Source organism: Aotus nancymaae, unplaced genomic scaffold (assembly GCF_030222135.1).
Source record: "Aotus nancymaae isolate 86718 unplaced genomic scaffold, 86718_ANA_hifiasm-v0.15.2.pri h1tg000014l, whole genome shotgun sequence".
NCBI classification, from domain to species: domain Eukaryota; kingdom Metazoa; phylum Chordata; class Mammalia; order Primates; family Aotidae; genus Aotus; species Aotus nancymaae.
In genome coordinates this window covers 115,747,066-115,758,448 of record NW_026988425.1, presented here as the reverse complement: position 1 = coordinate 115,758,448, position 11,383 = coordinate 115,747,066, and the positions used below count along the sequence as shown (strand labels likewise).

At 48.1% G+C, this 11,383-nt stretch overlaps 1 protein-coding gene across 1 annotated transcript; it reads left to right on the top strand.

Moving 5' to 3' along the window:
* The first annotated feature begins 6,170 nt into the window (after nt 1-6,170).
* On the top strand, nt 6,171-11,088 carry LOC135274846 (uncharacterized). The gene is made up of 3 exons (XM_064375817.1): nt 6,171-6,617; nt 6,906-7,292; nt 8,555-11,088. The coding sequence occupies exons 1-3, from the start codon at nt 6,171-6,173 to the stop codon at nt 8,894-8,896; spliced, it is 1,176 nt and encodes a 391-aa protein (XP_064231887.1). The 3' UTR covers nt 8,897-11,088.
* Nucleotides 11,089-11,383: the final 295 nt, after the last annotated feature.

The following is an 11,383-nucleotide window of genomic DNA, read 5'->3' as shown; positions in this document are numbered from 1 at the left end:
CATTAGCTTTGAAAAAACATGTGTGCCTGGACACCTGTTACATCCATACACTTGTGGAAACACCTACACAGGCTTTTAAAAACACATGCTCACAACCATGGATAATACACCATGTGTTATAAGTTGCTCTAGCTAATTTCAGTGCAGAGAAACTCTTCCTAGAAAAAAAAAAGTTTTTGTTTAAATAAAAGGACATTCCAAAAGGAGGAGAAGGCTGACACTGTTGCGCATCACTTACAGAAGCAGACACTTGGTAGTTGTATGAATATTTGGAAGAAAAAAAGTGGAGTAGTGGAAAAAGGCTGGATGTGCATCCAAGCTACACTGGGCCACTTACTAACAAGTTTCCAACTACCAGTTAGTCAGTTTGCCTCACTCAGTTTATTAGTCATGTGGGATTTCTTTTAAGTGAATTCTATTTTCATATATTTTTTCATTTTTCTAATGGGAATAATTTTTTTGACTTGTGGGAAGTTTTATTAAGGTATATTTGGACAGGGATTTTTGAACATATATACGCACAGAAACTACCTTTTCCTAGACTGTGGGTTGTCTATGCCAATATAATTAGAATGGAAGAAATGTTGGTGGAAATGCACCTTGATATCATCAGTTTGAACTGGATATTGTATATGCTACAATCCAGAAATTTTATGAGATATGTATACGGATGTTTTCTGCAGCATTGTTTATAGGAACAGTTAATTCATTCCAAAGATTAGCTGATTTCTAAGAACTAGTCTAAACTTTGTATTAGTTAAAAACAATACATTTCAGCCTGGGTGACAGAGTGAGACTGTCTCAATAATAATAATAATTCAATCTTCCAAATTACTATGTGGTCATACAGTGACATAGTTATTCATATTGGAATAGTATAAGTAAATGAAGGCATAGCAATCAAATAATTTTCCCAAGATCAAATAGACAAGAAGTAGCCAAATAAGGGTTAGACCTCAGAAAGTCTAGCTTCAGGGCTCACACTTCAGGGCTCACAATAAGAACCACTATGCTGAGTTCTCATTATTGTAAGACTGAATAAATAGACTTCAGTTGATCATTCAATAGAATATCATTTTGTTAAACTGCAGATTTACATGTGTGACATGGTAAAAGCCCCATAAAACTGCATACCTCAACCATACCTCGGCTTTCTATTGAAACTGCTCTCTGTGACCCTAATGTGACAGGCAAGCAGTCCAAACCCATGCCATCTTGGCTTCTGCGACTTGTAATAAGTAACTAAGGTCTGTAGTTCCCACCACTATCCAGACAATGTGTAAACTAACACTTATCTTGCCTTCTGTAAACCACTTAAGTAACAATCGGAGTGACAAAGTCCCCTGGCCCTTGGAATGTCTGGAGCCCCCCACCCTCATCTCCGCCCCGAGGTGATTTACAGAATCCACTAGCCCTTGGAATGTCTGAAGCCCCTCATCCCCATCCCCACTCCTCACCCTCACCCCCGAGGTGGTTTTAGGGGTATAAAAGGTCTTGACACCCTCCTTTTGGGGCTACGGGTTGGAGAGACACGATTCCTCCGTGGCCGCCGGCAATAAAGACCCTGCAATTTGGTATACTTTTGTCTCGTCTTGGTGTTGACTTTATATGCTCGCTCCACTACAACATCTGGAGGCCCCAGTAAGATTTATCTTCATCCATCACCAGACAAAAGCCGTCTCAGAGTCTCGCCTGAGTGGCCGCTCCCACCTCAAGAACCTCTAGGGGAGGCGCCCCCTGAGCTGTTCCAGGGCCCCAGAGTTCCGGCCCCGTGGAGGATAAGCGACTACCCGGCCGACATTCACCCGAAATTCCTCAGGGTCCTGGGAACCTCTGGAGGTAAGTCAGGTCTGGAAATCAGGGGACTGGTCCGTCAGGGGGGCCTGAGTCAGGGGACTGGACACGGTCACTGCAACTCTGACCAGGCAAGCCTACCATGAGATGTCACTGGAGGCTCAGGTTACCTCACTAGAGGCTTGGGTAATTTAGTTTTCGGTTGTTTTCCATAACCTCGGTGTGAGTGAGAGAGTGAGTGTGTATATATGTAGTCCCACGGCTGGAAGGCTACGGGGCTTGTGTGGGCCTTCACCCGCGGTTCCACGGGGATGTCATAAGGCATAACGGTGATTCACCTCAGGACTAAAAATTCTGAGGTGACCAGGCCTGGGGTTTATATGGGTACACCTCAGCCAAGACACTCTGAAACATCCCTCCGGGGACGTGGCCGGGCAGGCATCAGACTGGTCTCCCATCTGGGGGGCACCCATTCTTTGTCTGTCAATTCTATATGTGGTTCTGTCTTTATTGTAGATTCACCAGTTTTGTTAGACTCCTGTTGGCTGATATACAGTGGTTTAGGCCTGCTTCCCTTGGAGTGAAAGATATTCTACAGTGGGTAACAGACCACTGGCTGCAGGGGACCTTTACTGAATTCATGCCCCTAGAAGTAACTCTGTTCTCCTTCCTTCTCCTATTCTTCTTCTACTACTGAGGCCTCACTTCTTCTGACTCTGCCATGTGGCAAATAGTTTTAGCCCTACCTCTTTTTTTTTCTTCCTTATTATAATCATTGTGGCCTGTAAGTTCTCTCAGCCACCCCCTCCAGGACAGGAGTATTTCTGCCCATGTTGGGTATAATTTCCTTTTCCCTTCATCAGCTGATGTCCAAAAGGGAATTCTGCCCGAGACGTCTTGGGTGTAGTTTTTTCTCTGTCCTGGGAAATCAACTCCTAGAAAAAAAGGTGCCAACTCTTCTTGGCTGTTTGGCGTGGAAACAAGATAATTGTCTGTTTAGTCAAAAAGATATTAAGTGTTGTTATGGCCAGTGCTCTGAAGCCCACCTTTATTCAGTTTTTTGGCACCACTCTGACTGCTGGGAGGTGGGGTGTCATGGCTTAATAAGAACAGACTGGCAAATCTCTTGTCAACTCTGTACGCTGTGGTGGATTCAAAATTCACATCCTGTGGACCTCCTAGTTCATTTGTTTTGCCATTCTCCAACTTTCCCAAGGCCACTGGATGTCAGGTGTCATTTAAGAGAAGACCATGCCCGAGCGGCAATAAGCCTATACAAGGCCTATTACCGGTTCCTCTGGGGCTTCTTAAGGGAATCCTATCCTCACTCTTGGCCCCTTCCACCTGTTCCCCTGGCTCATACAAAAGACAGACCCATTAAATTAATTATACTTTCCTTACAAGATTTAGCTGTAGAGGCACTTTTAAAACCAGTGCTGGAAAGAGCAGAACACGAGTATAACGCCTGCCAAAATTGGAAATACTACAAAAACCATAAGACCCGTGTCACTGTCGGGAGACAGAGAAGAGAGTGGAGAAAGTAGGAGAGAGAAGACAGAGACGAGAGTGGAGAAAGAGGAAAGAAAGACAGAAATAGGGAGAGAGAGAGAGAGAGAGCAAGAAGGAAGATAGGGAGAGAGGAATTTAACGCTTTTTAGGGTCCCTGTGTCAAGGCAACCAAAAGCCTCAGGGGTGGGGAACTTGCAGCCCGCCCAGAGGCTGCGAGCTTCATTTTAAACTGACGCAAAAAGTGTTTTTTTTTTTCCTTTTTCTGCTGGCCACCAGCCCCACCTGGCTTTCAGGAAGGCCACACCACCTCAGGGTGCAGCATTTGCAACTGAAAGGTTGGTGGTTTAAATCCTCAGTGAAGCCAGTTTTAAATTAGTGAAATCTCTTGGGGGAAATTTGGCATTAAAACACACACACACACACACACACACACACACAAATGGGGTCATCTAGCTCCTGGCCTTGTACGCCCCTCCAATGCATGACGGCCAACTTCAAGGTTGGGTTCTCAGGCCAATATGGGGTGAAATTAACCCCTGGAAAACTCTGCTCTTTGTGTGAACTAGAATGGCCGTCTTTGGGAGTTGGGTGGCCAGATACTGGGACCTACGACCCAAAAATTACCCAGGCTGTATGGAAAATGGTTGCAGAAACTCCTGGATACCCTGACCAGTTTCCATACATCGACCAATGGTTGGATTTAGTCCAACGGCTTCCCCCGTGGCTAAAGCACTGCATAAAACAGGCTGGACTTCAGGTCATGTTAGCCGGCCCAAAGAAGGCCCCTACCAAACAGGCCATTCTCCCCGCCTCAGGAGGGGAATCTAGAATTACCTCCTCCTTACTTTAGACCCTCTGGACAGAGGTCTCAGCGCCCCTCTCCAGACAGCACTGGTAGCCAGCCCTTGCCCTCTGATCAGGGGTCTCAGCACCCCCCTCCAGACAGCACTGGTAGCCAGCACTTGCCCTCTGAACAGGGGTCTCAGCACCCCTCTCCAGACAGCACCAGTAGCCAGCCCTTGTCCCACTCCACACCTGTAGCAGGGCTCCATACCTACCCAGGGTATTACCCCTTCAAGAGGTGCCCCCAATGGAAGGAGGTAGCCGGGGCCGCCCTTTCTTCATCCACATCCCCTTCTCCTCTAGTGACTTATACAATTGGAAGGCTCAACACTCTCCCTTTTCTGAAAGGCCCCAGGCACTCACAGGGCTCCTAGAGTCTGTCTTACAAACCCACCAACCCACCTGGGATGACTGTCAACAATTACTCCTAGCACTATTTACTACAGAAGAAAGAGGCAGAATTAGACAGGAGGCCCATAAGGCCATAATTGGAACAGGGGGAGGCTCGGTGGAGGACCACCGGGAGCAAATTAATGAAACTTTCCCTTCCACCCGACCCCAGTGGGACCCAAACACCTCAGCGGGTCTACAGGCTCTGAACAATTTTCACCGGTACCTACTAGAAGGGGTTAGGGGAGCGGCCCGAAGGCCCACTAACCTCTCCAAGGTAGGGACTGTAACTCAGGGCCCGCAGGAGTTGCCGGCTGCCTTCCTTGAGTGTCTACAGGATGCTTATCGCACCCACACTCCTATTGACCCTGAGGCTCCAGAAAATCAGTGGGCCATCAATCTGGCTTTCGTTTCCCAGTCAGCCCCTGATATTAAAAGAAAGTTACAGAAGTTAGAGGGATTCCAGGGAATGAATTTGTCCCAATTGCTGGAAATTGCCCAAAAGTTTTTTTACAATAGGGACACTTCAGAAGCCAAACAGGATAAGAGAGTTACTAAAGCAGTAATCGCAGCTCTTCAGGAAACCTGAGTTATCCCACGGGGACAGGGAACCCCACAGGGGAGCCCCTGGGGTCCCCAGCCCAGGCTAGGACACAACCAGTGTGCATACTGCCGAGAGAAAGGCCACTGGAAGAACAAGTGCCCAGAGAGGAGAAGGCAAGAAACAGCTCAGGGAAAGCCACTGAGGGCCATTCTCAATTTAGAAAGCCAGGATTGACGGGGCCGGGGCTTTTATTTATTAAGCCCCCAGGAGCCCAGGGTCACTTTAAAAATTGGGGGCATACCTGTCAGCTTCCTAGTCAACACCGGGGCAGCCCACTCAGTCCTTACACAGCCTCTAGGACCACTATCCAGTAAAAAAACAATTATCCAGGGGGCCACAGGAAAAACCACGACAAGCCCTTGGACCACCAACTGATTCGTTGATCTGGTGAACGGCACCATCACCCACTCCTTCTTAGTCATTCCAGAGTGTCCGTACCCATTCCTAGGATGGGACTTACTCCACAAACTTCAAGCAAATATTTCTTTCAGTGAGGGTCAGGCTTGCCTCTCAACTCCTCCTCCCTTGGCATCAGGGCCACCTCAGCAAATCCTCATCACCCGTGCTCTGTCAGACAAGTATCTCTTGCAGGAAGCGCTATTCTCAGAGGCAGATCAACCACCACCATCAGACCTCCTCTGCCAATTCCAAGAGAATGTACCTGGAGTGTGGGCTGAAACAAATTCACCAGGCTTGGCAAGTCACCATACCCCAGCAGTGGTTCAGCTTTTGGCAACAGCAACTCTAGTCCTGGTATGACAATATCCCATGAGCCAGGAAGCCAGATGGGGAATTGCTCCACATATAACCAGACTCCTAAAAGGAGGGATCCTTACCACCTGTAAGTCCCTCTGGAATACCCCCTTGCTCCCCGTCTTAAAACCAGACACAAAGGACTATCGGCCTGTATGGGACTTAAGGGAGGTAAACAAATGAGTGGAAACTGTCCACCCTACGGTTCTAAATCCATACACCCTCCTAAGTCTCTTGGGCCCAGAATACCACCATTACACTGTCTTGGATCTCAAGGATGCATTCTTTTGCATCCCACTGGCCCCTGTTAGCCAGCCCATATTTGCTTTTGAACGGACGGACCCTGTACTGGGGTTTCAGGGCAACTCACTTGGACAAGACTGCCTCAGGGGTTCAAAAACTCCCCTACTGTTTGATGAGGCACTTAGCCAAGATCTTGCCACCTTCCGAGCTGAGTTCCCTGAGTGTACCCTACTCCAATATGCGGATGACTACAAAAACCCAGGAGACCTATAAAGAGACCACCCAGTTATTATTAAAGACCCTACAGACTTTGGGTTACCAGGTCTCAGCTAAAAAGGCCCAACTCTGCCAACCAAAAGTTACTTACCTGGGCTATATCATAGAGAATGGCAACCGGGCACTGGCACCTAGCCAAGTCCAAGCAGTGCTGCAAATACCCACCCCCACCACAAAACACCAAGTTCGAGAATTCCTTGGGGCGGTAGGGTACTGCAGGCTATGAATTTTGGGATTTACCGAGATAGCCAAGCCCCTGTATGCCTGCACTGGAGGAAATCAGCCCTTGACTTGGACAGAAATAGAGCAATGGGCTTTTGACAAGCTCAAGACTGCTCTGACTACGGCCCAGCCTTGGCCTTGCCAGATATCTCTAAACCCTTCCAGTTGTTTGTGCATGAAAAACAGGGAGTCACTAAGGGGGTGCTCACCCAGACACTGGGACCATGGTTCTGGCCAGTCGCCTACCTTTCAAAAAGACTTGATCCCATAGCCTCTGGGTGGCCAGCTTGTGGCAGCTACAGCCCTGTTAGTCAAGGAGGCGGACAAACTAACCTTGGGGCAGGAGTTAAACTTAGTGGCACCCCATGCAGTGGAGTCGCTACTCCGTGGAGCTCCAGGAAAATGGATGTCAAATGCCCGTATAGTTCAATATCAGGCCTTACTTTTGGACCATCCCCGCATAAAATTTTTAAAGGCTACAGTTTTAAACCCTGCCACACTGCTACCAGACAGCGAGCCGGAGGAGCCCATACATGACTGCCAACAGAAGATAGACGTCCTCCACGCAGCTCGACCGGACCTCACCGACGTCCCCCTGCAGAACCCAGAGGAGGTACTGTATACGGATGGCAGCAGTTTCATGGTGGACGGAGTCAAGGTATGCCAGGGCAGCCTTAGTCACCCTAGAGTGGGTTGTCTGGGCCCAGGCTCTTCCATATGGAACCTCGGCCCAAAAGGCAGAACTCATAGCTCTGACAAAGGCCTTAGACTGGGTGGAGGGAAAAACTGTTAACATCTACACAGATAGCCAGTATGCCTTTGCAATGGCTCATGTACATGGAGCCATTTATAAAGAAAGAGGACTACTTACCTTAGAGGGAAAAACCATCAAAAATAAAGAAGAAATCCTAGCCCTACTAGAGGCTATATGGAAACTCAAGACAGTGGCATTAATACACTGCAAAGGACACCAGAAGGGAAATTCACCAGAGGTGAGGGGAAATAGGGTGGCTGACCTACAAGTCAGACAGGCAGCCTTGGGACCAGTGAAACCTCTCTGCCGGCCCCAACCCTGCCCCCCACCCCTAAGTACTCACCTGATGAAAACTCTGCTAAAGAACAAGGGGGCACACAAGATTCCACAGGATGGTGGATTCTACCGGACACAAGGATTGTGGTCCCCAAGGCTCTAGGACGGGCTCTAGTTAAGGAAACACACCAGGCCACTCACTTAGGACAGACCAAACTAACTGAGCTGCTAAGAGCCAAATACTACATTCCCCACTTACATGAACTTATCAAGAAAATTACTACTCGGTGTGATGTATGTGCCCGAGTAAATCCGGGAGGGAACAGGTCTAGCCAGGTAGGAGTAAGACTCAGAGGGACTAGTCCTGGGGAGCACTGGGAAGTAGATTTCACTGAAAGAAAACCCCTAGCAAATGGCTATCAATACCTCCTGGTGTTTACAGATACGTTCTCTGGATGGGTCGAAGCCTTCCCCACTAGGTCCGAGATTGCTTTGATGGTCACAAAAAAACTATTACAGGGCCTTGTTCCTTCGTTCGGCCTCCCTCTAACACTGGGGTCAAACAATGGGCCCACCTTTACTGCACAAATTTCTCAGGGCCTAACCAAGGCCCTGGGTATATCCTGGAAATTACACTGTGCCTATCGTCCCCAGAGTTCATGGCAAGTCGAATGAAGGAACCGGACCATAAAAGAAACCCTAACAAAGTTTATCTTAGAAACCGGTGAAAACTGGGTCAGCCTGCTTCCTTTTGTCCTCCTCTGAGTCCGGTGCACACCTATCAAAAAGGCTTCTCCCCTTCTGAAATCATGTTCGGCAGGCCCCCTCCCTTACTCCCCAGACCTGCAGATATCATGCATCCTGAAGTCCATAACTATACACTCCTTAAGTCCTTACAGGCGCTCCAGTCTGTTCAATCCCAGCTACACCAGCTCATTAAGGACACCCGTCCCACCCCATTGGACCTCGCAGAGCAGCCAACACACCCCTTCCAGCCTGGAGACTCTGTCCTTGTTAAAAGATTCGCCACCTCTGGCCTCACTCCCCGTTGGAAGGGACCCTACACGGTTATCCTGACCACACCCACCACACTCAAGGTGGACGGACTAACGGCCTGGATTCATCACACACACGTCAAGACTGCCCCACCGGAAGGACAATGGAGCGTCAAACACTCATCCCCCGATTCAGTAAAGCTAAGACTTGTGCGCTCTTCGTGGTCACGACCCTAATCTGTGCTGTAAATCCCTATAGCAAATCCCCCTTAGAACCCACCTACTATCAATGGGTCCTCACCGAGGGCTCCACTGGAGGATATGTTAGTTCATTAACAGGGAAGGGATCCACCCTAGTCAACTTAACCCTGGAGTGCATTCCGAAGACCCCCATTAGCTTTTCCCTAGACCTCTGTGCCCTCATGGGCCCCAACCTAAATTTCAGAAAAAGTGGAGGTGTAGCCAGGTGTGGCAGTTTAGAGGCAGAGCAACAACTCCAGATCATGGGGTTATATCTGTGCCCAGGATCCACCCCACAAAAAAGATGGAACTGTGGAGACTTGAATTCTTTTGCCCCCGTTGAGGTTGTGAAACTATCTCCCCTATATCAGGATATACCAAAAACATAGACTCCTTCATCTCTTTTAACCGAGACTCCCCCCCCATCCCCATGCTACACCAGGTCTTGTAACCCACTCAAGATAACTGTAACTACCCCAGATGGTAGATGGACAACGGGGCGAACCTGGGGTCTCAGAGTATATACGAGTGGGTGGGACATGGGAAACATCTTTACCATCCAGCATATAACCCTGCCCAGACCCAACCGCCCTCTAGGACCCATTGCCCAGGTCTTACAGCAACAGGAGGCCCCCTTAAAAATACAAAGCCCCCTCATCCAGATAATCCATACCCCCCTGTCAACAATCTTCCCCTACAACCCCAACTCGGATTGAAGAGGACACAACTCTGTTAACCTTATTGTCCTCGGCTCACCACCTTCTCAACAAATCTAACCCAGATTTAGAAAAAGACTGTTGGCTCTGTCTAAACCCTCAACCACCGTTTTATACTGGGTTGGCTTCCCAATTACCTGCCAACCTGTCTAATTCTTCATGCTCCCAATCTACACTCCATTTAACCCTGGGAGACACAGAAGGGTCTGGGCACTGCTACCACTCCCCAAATTACACCTTTGCAGGTTCTCCCTATGGGCACTATTGTAATGTTTCCCACAATGTAACATTTAATGGTAAAATCCTTTACTATCGGGTCCCAGATATCATTTGGTTAGGCTGCACTTATGTCCTCACCAACTGCATTTTCACATACCAGTTCAGCAGCTCCGAGCCCATACTCTGTACCCTGGTACACATCCTCCCCAGAGTTGACATTTATGATGGCCAACAGGGACTTAAGCTCCTGGCCCCATCAGATATTATTATTGCCCAATGGAAGCGAGTCCCTATCGTCATCCCTCTACTGGTTGGATTAGGCATTGCTGGCTCCACCGCAGTTCGAGTATCAGCTCTTGTAACCGGGGACCAAAATTTTACAACAAACACTCTCTCAGCACATAGATACTGATCTAAGTCACTTTGAAAAGTCCATTTCCCAACTCACTGATCAGGTTGAGTCTTTGGCTGAAATGATCCTCCAAAACAGGCGAGGCCTAGATTTACTATTCTTAAAACAAGGGGGGTTATGTGCCGCACTTAATGAACAATGTTGCTTCTAAGCTAATAAGTCAGGCCTCAACCGAGAGAGCCTCTCCCTGGTCAGACAGAATCTTGAAACCAGAAAACAACTTCGAGAGGCTTCAGAAATTTGGTATCAAAAAATGTTTTCCTGGTCTCCTTGGCTCACTTCCCTCCTCACGGGCCTGGTGGGACCTCTGGCCCTACTCCTACTGGGACTCATGTTTGGCCCCTGCCTCCTAAACCAACTGCTCAGGTTCATAAAGTCTAGGGTAGACTCCATAATTTTAATGATATTAAGGTCTCAATATGAGCCCTTAAAACAAGCAAACAATACTAACCTGTTGGAGGAATCAATGATTTAATTCCTGTAAATAAAACAAGGGGGGAATGTGACATGGTAAAAGCCCCATAAAACTGCATACCTCAACCATACCTCGGCTTTCTATTGAAACTGCTCTCTGTGACCCTAATGTGACAGGCAAGCAGTCCAAACCCATGCCATCTTGGCTCCTGTGACTTGTAACAAGTAAGTAAGGTCTGTAGTTCCCACCACTACCCAGACAATGTGTAGACTAACGCTTATCTTGCCTTCTGTAAACCACTTAAGTAACAATCAGAGTAACAAAAGTCCCCTGGCCCTTGGAATGTCTGGAGCCCCCCACCCTCATCTCCGCCCCGAGGTGATTTACAGAATCCACTAGCCCTTGGAATGTCTGAAGCCCCTCATCCCCATCCCCACTCCTCACCCTCACCCCTGAGGTGGTTTTAGGGGTATAAAAGGTCTTGACACCCTCTTTTCGGGGCCACGGGTTGGAGAGACGTGAGTCCCCTGTGGCCGCCAGCAATAAAGACCCTGCAATTTGGCATACTTTTGTCTTGGTGTTGACTTTCTATGCTCGCTTCACTACAACACATGCATCATCGTAGATTAATCTCAAAAGATTAATGCCAAGTAAAGGAAAGGTAATTTCCAAGAGCATATATTTATCATAAGGTATTTTTTAAAGAATATGCAAAACTGTAC

Bases quoted from the DNA above. Each gene is read 5' to 3' on its own strand.
- LOC135274846 (XM_064375817.1), top strand. From the start codon at position 6,171: ATGCATTCTTTTGCATCCCACTGGCCCCTGTTAGCCAGCCCATATTTG. The intron at 6,618-6,905 runs GTAGGGTACTGC...TTGATCCCATAG, and splicing joins TTCGAGAATTCCTTGGGGCG to CCTCTGGGTGGCCAGCTTGT. The intron at 7,293-8,554 runs GTATGCCAGGGC...ACACTCCTTAAG, and splicing joins TCATGGTGGACGGAGTCAAG to TCCTTACAGGCGCTCCAGTC.